Consider the following 19739-nt stretch of genomic DNA (forward strand, 5'->3'; position numbering starts at 1 on the left):
GAGGACAGACAGTTTTAGATTGTACACTATGGTATCACATGTGCTGAGTAGGAGAAAGGAAGTTAGGTTCGTATATTTGACTAATGCTAAGCATAAAGACATTTCTGATATTTTCAAATTATTTTAAAATACCTAATATTCAATTCATATTAAAAGTTCCAGATATGTTGCTTTTTTTTTAATGGAAGGATTTTTATTGTGTGACACCATATAAGAAACATATTTACATCTGCTAGCCACCCAGGAAACATGAGTCAGTACGATGGACTCGCATACTCATTTTGAATTGAAGGAAGATGGTTTTGACTGCATTTTCCAGTATAATTTGCAATGATTAGAATTAGCATGTTCTCCTAAACTTCTGTATTAAATCATAAATAAGTAAGTATGGTTTATTTCTGGAACTGGATCTGAAAAAGTGAACAAACTTTCCTTCACCTCCATCTTTGCTGTTCCATCACTGCCTTTCTCCATCCACAGGAAGCTGTGGATTCCTCTCAGCTTCCACATCATTTCCAGGGGCAGATATGTCTGTTCCCTTGAGAGAACATGGACAAGCCCGATTTCCCCAAGTCCACTCTGTCCCCTGGAAATGTGTTTCATTTTGGCAGAATAAGTAAAAACAGTGGTAGGATTCTGAGAACCGAAACTCTGGTTTCCTTGCATTATAAACTACAGGCAACTCTGTCTTATGTTCTTTAGGCACCATGTTAACTACAAGACTTTGTACTTGCCTGGTCTTTTGTCACTTACCTTCACTGTTGTCCTGGAATTTACATAAAGTAGAGTCATAATGTTATAGAAATTTATTTTCAGAGAGGTCAAACAATATGGCCAAGAACCCACAGGTATAACTTGCCAGAATGAGCCAAACTCACATTACCTCCTCTGAGATTCTATCACGGGAATGTGCCATGCTCCAGAGTTTAAGTGAATGAATCGGTAACTTTCTAGGTCCCTTCTGGGATTTATGTTATACTTCTACTGGCTGTTTTTCTCCTAGAATGAAAACAGGATGTTTGGCTATCAAACTGGAATCTCTTATTTTTAGCTGTTCATTCATATTTCTCTCAATTCTAAATTAAAGGAAGTTATTTGTTCAAATAGTTCTAAGTATTGCCTCTCAAAAAACTTTTCAAGTTACCTGTTTCTACTTGTCAAAAGAGAGAGAGCGCTAGCATGTCATAGATAGCAGTAATTCTTCTAAAATGTTATTTCATGTTTAAAACATTAAAAAATCCCTCATGGATTCTTATTCTGTAGATACTAATATATATTTTTCTTCGTTTGCACTCAGTTTCCTCCTTTCCTCACCTGGGAAATATAGACACTGCTGATTATCTGTCCTAACACAATACCAGTCTCATAGGAGTCAGGAGGGCTCTTGCTTTCAGTGTCTCCTACAAAGAACAAACCATCCTAAACTGGAAAGTAAAACTTAATACTGAGTCATTTGAACCACATGATCAATACTGCTGACATATACCCAGGAACTGCCCATACATAAATTAAAAAAAAAATTATATGAACAATCCTGAAAAGGCCAAAGAGCTGTCCAAGTTATGGTCCTCACCTCACAGTAACTTGTATAATTTAATACATGAAAACAAGGACACAGAACCTGGAAGGGCACCTAGGAAATTGTTTTGTGATTTTCTTCATTTTGATTGTATTGCTTTCCTGTCTTCAGGAGGAAAGATTTTGACTTCAAAAGTAACAAAATATTTGAGAAGGGAATTTACATCCTTCAATTCTTAAGTGGTATTCTTGGGTGATTTTTTTCAGCAGTCCATGTTTTTGGAGACCGTTTCTGGTTATTGAAAAGGGTCAGTGCTTCTACAACAGTAATCTTGCCTTTGGGAATGTCCATGGTATTCTTGTCAAAGTGATCTCCTATCAGCAGTCTGAATTCCTTTGCTCCTTGCTGTGGTTTGTCTTTTACTGGCAAGGAAGGCATTGGATCTTTGGAATTGACATTTACATTTCTCAGTAATGACAGCAGTTTGTTACCTTTTCTAGAAACTTACTCGATTTCTGGATATTGACTCAGGTGCTCCTGTAGGAGGTTGTGGGTGGAATGGTGCTTGGGTGCCATGGAGGGCTTCCTCTTGCTGATCTCTTGCTCCACTCGCTTCTCCATGTTGAAGTTCCTGAAGGCGCTGGTTACATAAGCCCCCATCTCTACATCATGATGCCCTTAGTTCATTACACACGTGGGAAAACAACGGTGCGGGTGACCGCCTGTTTTTATAAAAGCAGGATTTAGTCAAGTATAACTGCTTTTAGGTATCCCATAGGGATGGAGAACAAATTAGAGCATTAGAACTCAGTTCTAGTGACTGAGCAAGGGAGTGTTGCTTTCCAAAGGAGGAAAGAGGGAAAGAAACTGCTGGGGGTTGGTCACTGTGCAGACAAATTAGGAGGACAGTCTGATGAAACACCTTGTTTCAAGAGAAACAATTAGTTTCAAACCAATTGTGCCACCAGAGTTAGAGAAGGGACAGCTAACAGTTATGAGATCATGTTCAGCTTTCCTAGTAGTCGTACAGCATATGCCTGTGAACGGTGTGGAACAAGGTTATGCTGAGATAGGCTGGCATCCTATAGAAATGATAGATCTAAGGCATTTTAAAGAGGTCTTGATTTCATATAGGATGCACTTGCCTTATGTGAAACCAGTTCTGAATAACTAGGCTACTCAAAATAGAATTGTTCCCCAAGATTGGAAGGATTGGTAACAGTTGGACTAAAGGCTGGCCAGCATTTGCAGTGGTTAACATGGTGGATGGAAGAAGCCATAAACATTGAACAGCAAAACAGCAAGGGGAATAGATATAGTAAAAGATCAGTTGCTGGGTGAAAGGCTGTACAAGAACAGATTCAATTTGATAATAGTACTGTAGAACAATACCACTTAGTGGCTTTAAGAACTTGGGACAAAGTTAAGCCGGGTTGGGGGGGAATCTACCTGATTTATAAAGATTATACAAGGCTCTGGGGAAGGCTTCACTGATATTATTATTATTATTATTATTAACTATTATTACAAAGATTAGTCTCAGCTGTGAGCAAAGCTGTATCAGACCCTGATGCAAGACAGATATTGATAGAGACCATGGCATTTGAAAATGTAAATACCGAATGTAAAGATTCTAGACCATTAAATGAGGGAGCAGAGCGTATGGGTGAATGGATAAGGGGATATGACTGCCATTGTTCTAATGTATACCATGCTAATATCACAGCTTCTTATAGCTAGAGGGCTTCAGTATCAGAAGGCCTGGTACTTCAATTGTGGGAAATATGGTCATTTTCAAAGAGACTGTGATCAAGCTGCTTACAGTCTCAGATCTCAAAATGTTCCATTATTTAATTGTGGGATAAGGCAGCTCTAAAGGTAGTGGTTTTTTCTAAACGTAAACCAGAAAGAAGGACTGGGCTTCCAGAGGTGTGTAGGCAATGTGTCAAGAGTCTTCATCAGATCAGTTATTGTTGATCCAAGAGAGAGACCCAAAGCAATTTCTTGGGGTGTGGAAATGGTTCTGGGGGCCTTGGCTCAGGCCCTGCAGGAAGAATAAGCCACTTTAGTTAAGGAACAACAGCAGCAGAGAGATACTGGGTTATAGAAAAAACTATGGGATTAAATTAGCATATATAAGGATTTATTAACAGAATGGAAGCCAGTGAAAGTTGTGTTGGGGAATGCAGATTTGTTTATATACCCACAGAAAATGAAAAGCTGTGTATAAGACACCTTCAAACTCATAAAGATTAGAACTGAACAGGCAAGATTGGCCACTGACCCAAAAAGTGCTTATTTTATTGAAAATATTATTGTTTATAGTTTTCCACCACACCTAACATAATTAATGACTTAAAACAGCAGGTAGAGAATACAGTGACAATTTTGGAATATTGGTTTTAAAAGGTTTCTCCAATGACATAATAAGCTAATTTGAGCAGAATTAAATGTATAAAAGCAGGTTTATTTGGGAACAGTTCCAGGGTGAGTTCATCAATCTCAAAATGAGGGCAGAGAAGTCACACCCAGGCTATGGCAGACAAGTCTTTATGGATTGTAGGTGAAGGAAAATGATGTGTCAGTCGTAAGCTTGTGCCTGTGTATGGTCACTTAGGTGGGGAATTGGATGGCTGGCAATGTCCAGAGAGGAAGTTGCTACAGCTGTCAGAAATTTGAAACTGAGCTTTTGGTGTCTTTTCTTTGTAGGGGGATTTCTGAGCAGGTGGGATTGGAGAGTGGAGAGAGGAATTGAGTTTACCAGACCGAGGGAGGTCCCGGGGATCAAGCCTCCAATTGCATGGGTTTCTTTAAAAACAAAACAAAACAAAACAAAAACCACAGAAATAATATACGAATGTTTTAATTTTAATCCAAGGTGTGGGCTATAGGGCTGCTTCAGATTGTTCACAGTAGTTGACTGTGGTTTGCCTCAAGCTTTGGCGAGGTGTGATTTTTGCCAGCTGCAGAGAGTTTGATTGTGTAACATTTGGAATTCTGGTGACTTTTTAGACAGTATATAGTCATGGTAGGGCCCAAGAGGCAGGGTGTATTGTTGGTTGGTGGTGCTTTGTCATTGTTTGTGAAGTAGTCATGTTCAAAGAAGAAACAACAAGAAGAAATTACACATCCTGACAGTGAAGATCGCACTTGCCCCAAGGAGCTCAATGTCTCTAATCAGCAGGAACTAGTCTAAGGATAAAGGCTCTGCCTTTCCCTACTCCCGACTTTATTCAGGGATCGCTTTTCTCTCTTTTTCTTTTGTCTTATCTAGTGTTAGGGGGTTGAAAGGGGAGAAGAAAAGGTAGAAGAAAGAAAAACCCACAAAGTAGCAAAACCCAAACTACACATAGATTTGAGTTGTATATTTATACTTGGATGGCTTTTGAAAAAGTGCTACTTGTTTTGAAAAACTACTTGTGATGTGTATTATGTCTATAGATAAGCTTTGTTTGTATTGTCTTAATAATAATAATAGTTATTATTATTATCTTTTAGTTGAGTGGTGATTTTATGCAATGGCTTCAAGCCACAGTTCTTCTCCAGTGCCTCAAGGAAGCAGCAGTGATGTTTTCTTTAAAAAAGAGGTAGATGCAACAAAACACTTCCGACCTGTGCAGTCACTGCCAGATGTGTGTCCCAAGGAACCCACAGGTAATTATTTTTGGAGGAATTTTGTGATGATTTTTGTTGTTAAAAGTATATTCAGGTTTCATGTATTTACCCCCCACAAGAGTAAATTTTACAATAATTAAAACAAAACAAAACAAAACAAAATGTGCAGTCAATTAGAAGGTAACTAGAAAAGTATTAAAAAATGGAGGTGCACATTGAAAACTATTTAGTTAAGATGTAGTATTAATCAGTTCTCACTATTGGCAGATTCTGTATTTGCAAATATTCTTACTTCCTAAAGCTTGTTTTAACCTTGATGTTAAATATTTGTTGTACTTTGGTATTTGAAGATGTGTGCAGAGCAGCAAAAAATTGAGTTGCCTAACACAGGTCCTCTCAGCTGCCAGTGCTCAGCCTTTTTTCAGTTCCTGGAAACAGTACTCTTTATGCAGCCTGTTTAATGTTACACATTTTGGTTTGTTGTTGTTTGTGTTGAAGATGTTGTGTTTGAAATGACCTGTAGCTTTGTGCTCACGGACTGTTTAGTGAGTAAACAGAAAATGCATGCTGTGCTTTACAGAGAAAGTGTGGAGAAAGCTCCATTCCAGCACTGTAGATGTTGACAGCCACGAAGCTATGTTGTAATGACTGATGATTGTAATAAGTGTCTTCACCCAGAAAAGTGGATGTGTTTACTCACTGAGGAAAGTACCCGCAGGGAGCAGTCATTTAACTATTTGCTCGCTGTTAGGGGTTCCCAGTGACTTTAAATAGCAATCTGTAAATCATGTGATTATTGTCCATTGTTTTTTTTTTTTAATGATTAATGCTACACTAGTGTTATGTCACTTGATTATAAGCCAAACAAAGGACATTTTAAATGAGTGCTTGCCGTAATACAGTGTGGGAAAAAAGACCTATCTTTTAAAGAAAAACTTAGGTTTTCAGTTTTGATAAAAACTAAAATGAATAAATTGATAAAATTGTAATTAAAGAAATTAATTAAATCACGGTAATTTTATTAATACTTAACTATGGAAAAAATGTTCGGCTGGCTATAAAATAGACTAAATATTTTTATTTTCCTAAGCTTTGCTTGTAAACATAGAACCAACTTTACAGAGTTCTCTTATTTATTTACTTTTGCAGGTGATTCACATAGTTTATGTGTTGCCCCATCTCTAGTTACAGATCAGCATAGATGGACTGTGTATCATTCCAAAGTAAATCTCCCAGCAGCATTAAACGATCCTACATTAGCAAAAAGAGAATCTGACTTCTTCACAAAAACTTGGGGATTGGACTTTGTGGACACTGAAGTCATACCTTCACTCTACCTCCCACAGATCAGCAAGGAGCATTTTATAGCATATCAGCAGGAGATCGCTCAGGTAACACTAGTCTTGAATTTAGTGATACCAAGTCAAAAGTAATAGTATTATTTTTAGTTTGATTCATGTAGACTTTTTGGTATCTTTGAAGTCAAGGTATTTTTTTTTAAAAATGTGTACATTCTGTCCTGGGTTATGTTTCTTTCTTTAGATACATTTAAATAGATTTATTTTACTTTCTTTTGTAGTGATTCTTTTTTTTTTTTTTTCAGGATTACAAAGTTTTATTAGTGTTAAGATTTGGTGGGACCCTACCCTACCTCCCAAGGAGAAATGGTTCTGTGAGTTAATAAAGCTCAGATAATTTGTGAGATTTAGGAAATGATTAGGTTAGGGTGTGAGGAGGAGGCAAGCTCCCCTATTAAACAGCTGTGGAAACAAACAGGTGCACGGATTTATGTGGAAATAAACAGGTGCATGGATTTATGTGGACACAGGATGCAGGTGATGAGTGGATGCTGCTTATTAGTAATTTGATGGTCGGTACATGGCGGAAGCACAGTCTGTCAGAGGCTGACAGCATGCCACTGTTCAGCAGCTCTGAGTTCCCAGGAGTGTGTGGGTAGAATCATAGGAAGAACCGTAAGGGTTCTGAAGCCAAAATGACCTGTGACAACTACTAACAGGGGCCATTGCTACTACAAAGACTTACACATCTCAGGAAGGCAGGCCATTGCAGCAGCCAAACATTTGATACTGGAAACATCTTCAGAAGAGGAACAACTTCAGAAGAGACTTATCCATTTTTCAAAAATTAGAATCTAATGTAAGCAGCGGATCAGTGTGAAAAGATTAGGAAGTAGAAGAAGCAGTTAAAGCTGGAGAAAAGTAGTTTCTGCATGAGGCAGGCCATCTTCCTTCATGACGTGGTGACCTTGCTGCTGTAAGAACAAGAGGGTTCCTGAGAGAAACAGTGACCACTTTCTGAAGTCTAGAGCCCTGAGCCCATACCAGTCCAGAGGCTTCCATATTTGGAAATCCCCAGTCCTGACTTTAGTACCCAGTTGTATATTTTTTGTTGTTGTTTTTAAACACCCTGTCTACTTCTGGATCCAAATTGTGGGCTCCATAGCCTACAGTTGATAAGTTTATCAGTGAAATGACTCATGACTGAGAATATTCTGCCTGAAGAATTGACTGGGTATGTAAGAGACACTGAAAAATATCTTTGTGTTGTTCTTGGTACGGATGGAGCCTGTATCCTTGCCACCTTGGGCTATATTTGTTGATTTTAGAGACTGGGGATTGCCTCCTGAAAGACCTCTGTTTTCTTGGGAATGATTTCCTAAATTTCCAGTTCAAGCAATGGAATGTAATCTGGCATTAGTCATCCCTTCAGGTGAATGGTGTGAAGAAGAAGCTTTGGATGAGTTTGGATGGGTTGTGCTGCTTGGAAGGCCCTGGTGGCTAAGATCTCTAGGTACATCCAGACTGGGATCTACACTTGGGTGAAGATCTACTTACGTAAATAACACTAGTAACAGGAAGATACTTGGCATTGAGCTAGAACTAGTTTGTAAAAGATGCACAATTGAGTTTTTTGAAGACAAGGACGGAAATGAAACTGTCCTAGACATGGTGAAGGACAGGGCCATAGAAAGCGATTCCTCTCTTGTCAGCATGCCTACTGAGACAAAGAGTTCCACGTATCCTACTGTGCTTCAGTTTAATGCCTCCTTATCTGGAGATGACAACCATGAAGTTGGTGACTTCCTCTGAAATCTGAGCTTTAGCTGTTGGGTCTTCTTTGTTAATTGTTACAGGATTTGGTGCTAAAGCCATCTTCTTGCATTGGACTTCTAGAAAGTGTATGTGGCTAAAGGAGACATAGTCTGTCTCTTAGTGTTAAATCCTAGCGTCAAAGGCTTTCCTATAGCAGGTTGAACCATGAGAACATTATTGCTGCTTTGTGTTCTTTGTGTTTGAGGTCGGGATGCTGCCAGGTGTAGGCATTGGAGGTGATGGTTGTATGAATAAATCATCGGATTGATTTCATCAGGGGACTGTAGTTACAGGAAAGTAGTTTAGAAGTTAGTGATTTTATATTGAAAGTTTCAGAAGTAATTTTGTATATTTTAATTATGTTGTAGAACATTTTGATGCTTTAAATAATCATATTTCCACATAGCATTGATTACTATTTCATTGTGTTTTTATTAGAGAGAGAAGATTCATGAGAAATGCAAGAATATTTGTCCTCCTAAAGATACCTTTGACAGGACTCTTTTACATATTCATGGTATGAATATATGCTATTTATAGATAATAGGCATAGCTTAACTTATTAATGAACAAATTATTAACATTGGAACTTTGTTTCCTATTATATGTACAATTTCTTTTTAGTAAATTCTTTCTGGGTTTATTTCTGTGGTACTGGGGATTGAAACCTGGGCCTCATGTGTGCTAGGCTGTATTCCTAGCTTTCATTTTTAGTAAGGAATTTTATAATCTAAAAGTGTGATCTTTTCTATAAGCCTCTTAGAGAATGACAGTGACTGGGATAGTAGTATATATAACCCTTTAGTTTGACAAGTATTTAATTTCGTGGTATTTGGTGCATTGCTTGTTGCTTAAAAGTAAGAGTAAGAAATAGTTTAAACTCTCAAGGAATTTAAAGACATAAACAAAAAAAATCATAGAACTTTATATTAGTCACTTCAGCTTTATAAGATTGCACACATACCATTTCTTCCTCACCTTAAAAAATGTCCCATAGTTGATGATTATAACCTGTGTTTCAATTTAGCTAGTATGAAACATTTATGTATTTGATAGGGATTATATATTTTCTAGGAATGAATATACACACATATACGAGAACAGTGTATACAAAGCCATACAGTCAAGAGAGAACAAAGCATGTTCAGAGAGCTGCAAGCCTCTCACCTGTTGGCTCTACTTGGGAGTCAGAAATGATTTTAAAGGAATAGGCAGGGATCAGGCTATAGAGAATTTTGTATATCATGCTAAGGAATTTTATTTTGCCTAAAGACAATATAGAACTACAAAATATTTTTAGGCAGGCATGGTTAGATTTAATTTCCTAGTGAAAACAGTTACTTCTAATAAGTAGTTATATGATGGTAAGACTGGGGACAAGAAGGTAGTTGGCTATTGAGGTGATACAAGTAAGAAATATATCCTGATAGAGAGGAAGTGGAGAGGAGATGAGAACAGATGGCTGTGTAGCCTAGGCATAGGCTTTCATGGTCAGTCAGTTTCTGTAATGGAACAGAATGATTCAGTGATAAGTCCTATGTTTTTGTGCTTGAGCAGTGAGAAGTCCCAATTTGCAGAGAGAGGAAGGAAGAATTTTGGAAGAGATGGAGACTAATTTGACTGGCAGTTTGTAATGAAAGACACATGACGTTGGCAACCTAGAGCCCAGGAAGGAGAACTTTAGGCTGAAATGTAGATGTGGTGGTTATCAGAGGTAGTGCAGGATGATTGATAGAGACATGGTAGGTGAACCCAAGGGTGTCAGTGGGCTCACTCACTAGGCTTGAGTGAGAGGGAAGCACTGGTGGTCTCACTTTGGTACAGAGAGAATGAGGCACTCTTGAGAGAATGAGGACATCACAGAGGAATCCACATTGGAAGTGAAAAGCTATGAAAGTCTTGGAGAAGAGAGCGATTGGTTTACAAGGTCAGAATGCTTGCTCTTTGCATGCTGAGAAGTCTTTAGGATTTGACGGAATTTTAGAGTGAGCCTATAGAACAGAACAATGGTTTCAGAAACCTTGATACTACATAAGAAGGGCATACATGAGCAACAAGTGTAGACTGTTGGTAAGGATGAACAACATAAGACTTGAGGTAAGACACTGATTGAAGACTTCTGAGTGGATAAGGCAGGAGAGGCATTTGCATGAAGCTGAATATCTGTGTTTATCTTACGCTTTGCTCCCGAGGTGGTGTCTTGGCTTTAACTTATTCTTGGTCCTAGGTTTTTATCTTCTCAGGTTTTTAAAAAAAGATTTATTTATTACATATAAGTACACTTTAGCTGTCTTCAGACACTCCAGAAGAGGGCATCAGATCCCATTACAGATGGTTGTGAGCCACCATGTGGTTGCTGGGAATTGAACTCAGGACCTCTGGAAGAAGAACAGTTAGTGCTCTTAACTGCTGAGCCAGCTCTCCAGCCCCATCGTCTCATTTTTGTAAATGGGAAAGAGCTGGGCATATTTCCATGCAGAGAGAAAAGAATGAGTTTAAGGAAAGAATGTGAAGCTGTGGAGTGGCAAAGTAATCAGTGACACAGACTCAGAAGAGACATGAGGGGTGGAGTCCAAGAGTAGAAAGGCTGGATGGAGAAAAGAAAGCGTGGTCTCATTGGAGATTAGCTTGGCAGAATAAATACAAAAGTGTTCACTTGTAGATAAATTTGGAGGTAATCTAAGGTGTCAGAGAAGAAAATCAATGCTCTATCAAATCAGTCTTTGACCAGAAATTCAGAATGAAATTTTGAATAAAATAAAATAATATTTCTAGCTGAATATGTGAAACATACCTAGGATTATACGTAAGAGAATTTTGAGTTTGAGGGTAGATAATAATCTAAAAAAACTTAATGACAAGAGCATCAGAAAGACTTGGAATAGATTCCCTTTTTTTTTTGCTAATTGGTAAGTTTATTTGGAACATTTGTCTTGCACAGTATGGCCTACTAAAGTGGAGACAGGTAGATTGAGGAATACTTGAAGGACAAAATGTCAGTACTTACCTAGTTAGCCCAGTGCAATATTAAAATTTCTAAAATATATTTATGAGTATAAACTGAAAACGAACATGAAAAATTGTATTTATCTTTTACATTTTTTCATAGATAAATCCAGGACAGATCTGGAGCAAGTACCTAAGGTAACAATAAGAACACACTTTTAATATCTAACATTTTAGTATCTAATACAATATCTTTTAATATTTTGCCTTATAAGATGCCTTCAATTGACTGTGTTGACAAGTAGGACTCTTTTTTTTTTTCTTAAAGATAACATAAATTCTTTAACTTGAATATTTCTTCAGATGAGTCATTTTCCTCTTTATTTTTATATAAAATATTTAATAAACAAGGCAGTCTTAAGATTTGTTACGGCATTTTGATATGAAATTTGCTTTGTTGACTCTGCTCCCTTATGACTCCATGTCCTGACGCCCTTGTATACATTTTGCCCTTCATACCCTTTTCTTTTCCTGTGGCCTCTTGGCTGTCCTACTTTCTCAACACCTCGTCCCCTCGTTTGTCCATGCGTACGCTGCTTCTGGGTAAACATAAGCAGGGATCTGCATGTGCCACAATTCCTGAGACTGTTACTTTCCTTAATACACTTTCCAGGTTCATCAGTCTTTCTGCAAATTTCATTTTTCCTTATAGTTAAGATTCTCTTGTATTTATAGTCCACATTTTTATTATCCCTCTGTTGATAGACATCTCCTGGTTCCATTTTCTTGATATTGTGAGTGATTCAGCAGTAAACATGGATATGCAGGTATCTCTATGGTAGGCTATTGAGTTCTTTGAGTATATGTCAAGGAACAATACAGCTATATCATGTAGCTAGTTCTGGTTTTAATTTCAGAGAAACCTCCATACTGATTTTGTTAATGCCTGTGGTTGGTTATACTTCTACCAGGTGAATAAAAGCTTCTCTCTCCCACACCTTTGGCAGCATTTGTTGTTAATTTTTAAAATTCTGACTGGGGTAAGATTGAATCTTAAAGTAATTTTAATTTGCTTTTCCCTGATGGTTAAGGGGTGTTGAAGACTTACTTCTTAAAGTACTGGTTGGTCAGCTGTCTGTTTTTCTCTCAAACTATCTATTCATTTAATTACTATAGTTTTTTATTGGCAGTTTTGTTGTTTGGTTTTTGATTTTTGTTCTTCATATATTCTAGATACTAATTTGTCTAAAATATAGCTGGTAAAGATTTTCTCTCTATAGGCTGTCTATTCATTCTGCTGATAGTTTCTTTGCTGTGCAGAAACTTGTTAAATTTCATCTAGTCTTATTGGTTACTTCTTGGCTATTTAGAGTAAGTACTATTGGGGTTTTGTTCATGTTTTTCCCATGCCTACATCTTGATGTGTTCCTGTTTTCCTGCAGCAGCTTCAGCATTTCAGATTTGAAATTACTTGATGCACATCAAATTTTGTTCACGGCAAGAGGGGTGGAGGGGGAGGGAGGGAGGAGAGAGAGGGGGGAGGGAGGAGGAGGGAGACCTGTTCTCACTCTTTGGCAGGTAGATACTTAGTTTCACCAGTACCTTCTGTTGAATGATTAGATGACCAAAGGTGTGTGCAGGTTCACTTCTTTATTCTACGTTCTGTTTCTTTGATCCAAATTGTCCCCCATTTCTCTGTCTTCATTGATTGATTGATTGCTAATACTCTGTTGTCTGTGTCACTATGGTAAAGTTTGAGCTCAAAATATTTCGCTACCTTTTTACACGTGCTTTCTCTTTAGGGTTACTTTGGCTGCGTGTGTTTTTTGTTATGTGATTAGAAGTTTGATGGGTATTGCATTTAATCAGAGACTGTGTGTAGTTGTATATTCATTTTCACAAAACTACTTCTGCTAGTCCTGGAACAAGAAGGGTTTTTCTTCATGTAGTATTTTTAAAATTTCATTTTCTAGTGTCTTAAAATTTTTGTTGGAGAGGTCTTTGACTTTCTTATCTTTTTGAGCTGTTATGATTAGGGTAGTTAAACAATTACTTTCTCAGCAAGTTTGTTATTATGAAAGCTCCTGGGTGGTTTTTTTTTTTTTTTGGTGTTTTTTTTTTGTTTGTTTTTTGTATGTTGAAATTTTGTACTTTGCTACTTCATTGAAAGTGTTTAAATATAGACTTGTTATCTGAAAATAGAAATAGCTTCTTGGGGCTGGAGAGATGGCTCAGTAGTTAAGAGCACTGATTGCTCTTCCAGAGGTCCTGAGTTCAATTCCCAGTAACCACATGGTGGCTCACAGCATCTGTGATGGGATCTGATGCCCTCTTCTGGTGTGTCTGAAGACAGTGACAGTATATTTAGATATTTATAAAATAAGCAAATGTATTTTTAAAAAAAAGAAATAGCTTCTTTTTTTTTTAGTTTTATTCCTTTTCTATTTCTTGTCTTTGGGACCTAGTTAAGACTTTGAGCACCATTTTGAACAAGAGATAGTGGACACCCTGCCTGGCCTTAGATTTTAGGAAATGTTTTCAGCTGCTTCCCATTTAGTGTAATGTTGGCTGTAGATTTGCTATATGTAGCCTTTATTATTTTGAGGTATAACCTGTCTATTCATACTTTCTCTAGTACACTCACCATGAAACCATCTTAAACTTGGTCAGAAGTCTTTTCTGCATCTATTCCAGCGGACCAACTAGGTTATTATTATTTTCATTTTCATGTTTCTAAGAATTTAAAAGTTTCTCTGGATTTCTTCAATGATCTAGTGTCCTCCATTAGTGTATTGTGTAGTGTCTCAAGTATTTATGATCTTTCAGAAGTTGGTGATACTTTAATTTCACTTTAGATAGCATATAAAGAATTTTCTCTCTCTCTCTCTCTCTCTCTCTCTCTCTCTCTCTCTGTGTGTGTGTGTGTGTGTGTGTGTGTGTGTGTTTAAGGCTTGTTGGCTATGATGAGATCAGGTTAGAAGGCTCCATGTCCTGCTGAGAAGAATCTATATTCACTATATGTTGGTTGGACTATTCTGTAGATATTTGTTAAATCCAGTCAATCTATGGTATAACTTAAGTTTTTTTTGCTGATTTTACGTTTTGGAGACCTGTCTAAACATGAGAGTGAGGTAACAAACTCTGCTGTTGTTACTATATAAGGACTTATGTGATATTGTATGTCATTTTAGTGTATGAAACTGGGGGCACCGATATTTGGTGCATAAATGGTTATAATTGTTAGTTTTTCTTTGTGAATAATTTTCTGTATTCAGTTGTCTTCTTAAAGTGTGTGTGTGTCTGTGTCTGTTTGCATATTTGTGTATATGTGTATCATGTGTGTACAGGTGGCTGTGGAGTCCAGAGGATGACATCAAATTGCCTGGGACTGGAATGTAAGGCGAGCTGCCTAGTGTTAGACGCTGGGAACTGAACCTAGTTCCTCTCTGTGCAACAGCCAGTGTTGTGTTCTTAACTGCTGAGCCACCTCTCCAGTCTCTTCATTGTTCTCCTTTGTCTCTTAATTGGGGTTATTTGAATCTGTTGTTTGAATTCACTGCATTTTATCTGTTTTCCAAGTTGTAAAAATAGCTTTAACTGCTTGTTCACTGTTTGCTTGGTATTCATCCAAGGTTCACATCCTTCCTTTGATATTTATTCAGATTTTAGGTATCTTTACTAGTGGAGTGGATCTCATTTTTTATTTGTATTTCAGATTTTAAAACTGGTTTATTTCCTGTGATTTTGTTTTGAGATCCTGGCCGTCTGGATTAAGGACACTGTTTTCTTCTTGCCCTGTCTGTTTTGGGGTTTGGCTGCTTTACTGGGTTAGCCCCACTGATGCTTTTCTTAGCACCCCTTCAGGGAGTGTATTCATTTCTTAAGCATATTGGGGGCTTATTAAAGGATGCTTTTAAATAGCTTATGATCAGGGAGTACCGTGAGACACACATACCCAGAGCTGTCTCATGGAAGTGGACCTTTTCATAGATTGACCCTCCCAGTGTAGAACTCCATTAAGGATTTTCTGATGTGCTGACTTCGTTGTCATAACTTGCCTTTATTTGTGTTGCCTGAAATGTCCTTGTCATTTGATCAGTGTGAAAAGTTACCTTTTCTGGGGATAGTGTTTTATGTAGTGATTATTTACTTCCTGGACTTGAAAAGTAGCATTCATGGTTCCTGGCTTTTAGGGTTACAGGTGAGAGGAGACCTGAAGTTACTGTGGTGATTCTCCTTTGTGAGGTATTTTTTTCCTTGCAGCTTTTAGTATTGCTTCTCTTCGTATTTCAGTCACGAAGAAGCTCTCTGGCCAGATCTAATTTGGATTCTACATGCCTCTGTGTTTTGATAGAGGGTATGTTTTCTCCAGGGTTTTGGAATTTTCTGCTGCAATTTTACTGAATGCTGTTTCTCTTCACTTCCTCAGCCCTCCTTCTACACCATAGAGACTGTGGCTGTTCTTTTAAGGGCATTTCTGGAGCTTTTTGCATCCTTGTTTCTGTCTTTTTAAAATAAAAATAATTTACAACTGAAATGTGTATATATGGCATTTTTTTGTATTATTAGTCTGTTTGTCTTCACTGTAACTTATAGATTCCCCTTTTAAATCATAAATACCGTGGATTTTACCAACTGCTTTAGATTATTAAGAGATAGTTCTTATGAATTTTTTCTTTTTACATTTACTGATAGGTCTCAGTTCCTCACCCTCAGAAGAGTGTCTTTTGCTTCCATCAGATTCTCAAGAGGGTTTGACAGTTACTCAGCAGAGTGAGAAAGAAGGATGAAAGACAGAAAAGGGGAGAACTTTGAGAATGGTCTATCTCTTACAAAATGAGGCTGAAGCTGTCATTCTACTTGCTGAGTGGTTTGCTCCGTTGTAACTTATAGCTTCTGCCCCTGCTCTTCAAACGGCCCCTTTAAACTTCAGCTACACTAGCTTTTGCTCGTTCATGCTTTATTTATACTGTTTCTTCTACCTGGAAGATTTTCTTTCTCACTTTTTAAATCATAAAGTATTTAAATCCTTTGTAGTTTTCTTCTAAAAGGCAATTTTTCCATGTGTTTTCTTCTTTCCAACTGAACACAGTTGACTTTTTGCCAAAAGGAATCACTAGGGCAGACACTTGCTCCCTAAGACAGTTGCTATTCTTGCAAGATGTTATACATTGTCCCTTAGTATCCACAAGAAATAGGTTTCAGGAACACCGTCCTCCAATACCAACATGCACCAGTGAAGTTCACACACGTGCACATACTTAATACAATGTAAATGTTATCTACATGGCTATATTGTTTAGGTTATTAACAAAAAAGAACCCTGTATATGTTTAATGAAAGAGCCTTTTTTTTTTCCTGAATAATTTCAATTCTCAACTGGTTGAATTAACTGATGTGGAACCCAGGAAAACACAGCATCAACTATATATTCTATACACATAATAGATATTTTTAAATTAATCATTTTAATTATAATATTAAGGCATGAATTAGAAAACCTCCTCCTGCTCCGAATTTGATTTTCCCTGTCACATACTATTTTTTTTTGATATAGATGTAATGAATTGGTAAATAAAATACAAATATTAATAGGTTAAAGTGTGTTTTCAGCCCTTTGTTAGATATCATGGAACACAATGATTAATTAGTTTGGTTATTAATAAATCACATTGTAGAACATGGGTTTTTCAGAGATGCATATTAAATTAAGATTTCAGGTCTGACTATATAATTACTTGTACATGGTAAATGTCTTCAGAGGTTGAATGAGTATGTCTGGATCATACTTGGAGACAGATTTATTCTTTTGATTAGGTCTTGTTCTTCATCAAGAAAGGGCATTTTAAGTCAAAGGATGTATCAGGATAGCTAGGACTAAGAGAATATGGAAGATGATTTATGCTGCTACAGTGTAATATATATAGTGAGGGGGAAGGTTAAAATATAAAGAGCAAGTGGGAAACACCTGCCCTGCCCCCACAACCCTCCCTCTAGTAAATGGCGATGTAGATTATTTGGTCTATTGTTCATGGGTGAGAATCCACTAAGTATTTTTGTTTTTAAAGATTTATTTATTATATATAAGTACACTGTAGCTGTCTCAGGCACACCAGAAGAGGGCATCAGATCTCATTACAGATGGTTGTGAGCCGCATGTGGTTGCTGGGAATTGAACTCAGAACCTCTGGAAGAGCAGTCAGTGCTCTTAACCACTGAGTCATCGCTCTAGCTCTACTGAGTTTTAAATAGGGAAGTTAGTAGATTGGTACCTCTGACACAGTGCCAAGTGTCTTTGTTTTAGGAAGGGACATGAGCATGTCATCCCCGTGAAGCAGGGCTAGATGAAGATGAAAAGAGAGGACCTGACATCCTTAGGATACAGTGACACAATTCATTGCTTAGCTGTATGTGTATAATCTGGGTTTTAAATTTTAATTTTTTTATTCTGAACATTATTTTTGGAGAAATTTTTAGTAGGAGAAAGCAGATATAAGTTGGGGAAACCTATATTTGACATTTTCTGAAGCTGTAGTTAAATTATGAAGATGAGGATAAGCATGGCACCTCTTTGTTGTGGGCTGGGTTGGACGTATGATTAAACTTATTGATGCAGGTTACAGAGATCTGCACTAGTAAAGGCTAAACTAGTTTTCTGTTTTTAATTCACTTTTGATTTATTTACCTTTTTAGATAGGAATCCAGTTGAAACTCATTGCTGACCCCAAACTTGTGGCAGTCCTCCTCCCTCAACCTCATAAGTACTGGAATTACAAGCTTGCACTACCATGTCAGCTACATTTTCTATCTTTTTGTTTTGTTGTTTTAGGTTTATTTATTTAATTTTATGTGTAAGTGCACCACATGTGTACCTGGTTCCTGTGGAGGTCAGAAGACGGTGTCTGACTCCTTGGGACTGGACTTGGAGGTGGTTGTTAACTTCACATGATTGCTGAGCCACACTGGGTTCTTCGCAGGACACCAGTGCTCCTAATTGCTGAACCAGCTCTCCAACCCCCCCCCCCTTTCTTTTTTTATTCTTTTATGAGCATTTTAACTTGGTGAAAAATAGTTTTTGTGATTGAGTTTTTTGTCTACGTCTTTTATATTCAAGATCCAAGTTAATTTTGTTTAATGGTCTTAAAATGTTATGAGCTTATGGATGTAGAGAAGATATTTAACTAATTGGGGACATGCATTTTTTTAATAGATTTTTATGAAACCAGATTTTGCCTTGGATGATTCTTTAACTTTTAATTCAGTTTTACCGTGGTCTCATTTTAATACTGCTGGTGGAAAAGGAAATCGTGATGCAGCTTCTTCCAAGTTGCTTCAAGAAAAGGTAATTTAATGTTTCACCGACTCTTTTCATACAGGAAATTATTCTGGTTAAGTGGTGCTATTTTTTGAGATTTGCTTATTAGGTTCTATTTTTAAAACATTCTCTTCTTCCCTCTTTCCTTTGTATCCTTGTCTTCCCCTTCCTTTCCCTCTTCTTGTTCTGCTCCTTCCCCTTCCCTGTCCTCTGTTCCTTGGTGCTGGGTTTAAACCTAGGGCTTTATCCACAATAGGCCAAGTACTCTACCACTAACCACATCTCCAACTCATTGGGTTCATTTTTATTGCCAGTCATAGTTACAATAGCTCTGATTTTAACTGATAGACTAGTAAGTAGCATCTTAACTTGGTGAAATAAATGTATGATTGTGATAAAGGAGAAAGTTACCTCGTGCTGCTTACCTGAAATAGAAGCTGGTGGCACTGCGTAAGTGCAGGGGTCAGAAGACAGATTTGTGGAGTCCACTCCCTCCTTTCCTACTGTGGGTTCTGGGATCTAAGTATTAACTTACATCCTCAGGCTTAGGTGGCAGGTGATTTTTGCATCTCACCAACCCCAGGATGATGAATTGTAGTAGAGAGCATGTACTACATAGCATTGTTTTGCACTTATCCCAAATATTTCAGTTATATTACCAGTAACTCTGTAATAGTGACCTAAAAGCATAGTGAACCAACTTTCTGAAGTACCCTTTTCTTTTTCATTTTCATATTGAAGATCATTATTTTGAAGCAAAGAAAAATGTTTTAGTTAAAATATAATAGTCTGCCATGTGATGGTGGCCCATGCCTTTTAATCCCAGCACTTGGGATCTAGAGGCAAGGCAGGTCTGTGAGTTCCAGGAAGCCTGGTCTGCAGAGCTACTTTCAGGACAGCCAGGGCTACACCCCAAAGTTTCTTTTACTCTCTTTTTCTGCTTTATAAAGCCTGGCCCTTCTGCCTTCTACCAGTCACAGCTTTTACATTTACTGAGTTACTATGTCTGATACTAAGCATCTTGAAAGTTGTTTCTAATTCAGACCTGTAGGCATATCAAGTATCTTCTAAAGCTTTAATGACAGCAAAGTCTTGAATCTCTGTTCTTTCTCGGCACTTGGCTTAGAGCCTCTAAAACTGACAGATTCTTCAGTACATTTTATTCTACTCTGGTGACATTGGTTGGCCACTGGACCATGTCATCTTTTTATTCTTTGTAGTCATGTTGCTT

The 19739-nt window shown here is 37.5% G+C and overlaps 1 protein-coding gene and 1 pseudogene across 4 annotated transcripts in view; one reads left to right on the forward strand and one right to left on the reverse strand.

The window, feature by feature from the left end:
• Positions 1 to 19739, forward strand: part of VPS54 (VPS54 subunit of GARP complex) — a 75020-nt gene that overhangs the window by 13475 nt on the left and 41806 nt on the right. Inside the window, exons 2-6 of one of the 3 annotated variants that reach the window (XM_080922596.1) lie at positions 5018 to 5173; positions 6284 to 6525; positions 8686 to 8764; positions 11357 to 11391; positions 18404 to 18535. In XM_080922596.1, the coding sequence (XP_080778722.1) occupies positions 5038 to 5173; positions 6284 to 6525; positions 8686 to 8764; positions 11357 to 11391; positions 18404 to 18535 (624 nt within the window). In that variant the 5' untranslated portion in view covers positions 5018 to 5037. Of the gene's footprint in view, positions 1 to 5017; positions 5174 to 6283; positions 6526 to 8685; positions 8765 to 11356; positions 11392 to 18403; positions 18536 to 19739 lie in introns of those variants that run through there. The other 2 variants (XM_080922597.1, XM_080922598.1) reach the window with 2 other exon arrangements.
• Positions 1659 to 2179, reverse strand: LOC308434077 (NADH dehydrogenase [ubiquinone] 1 alpha subcomplex assembly factor 4-like; annotated as a pseudogene). The gene has a single exon. The product of its transcript is annotated as an NADH dehydrogenase [ubiquinone] 1 alpha subcomplex assembly factor 4-like (transcript).

Source organism: Micromys minutus, assembly GCF_963924665.1.
Source record: "Micromys minutus genome assembly, chromosome: 1".
Classification (NCBI taxonomy): domain Eukaryota; kingdom Metazoa; phylum Chordata; class Mammalia; order Rodentia; family Muridae; genus Micromys; species Micromys minutus.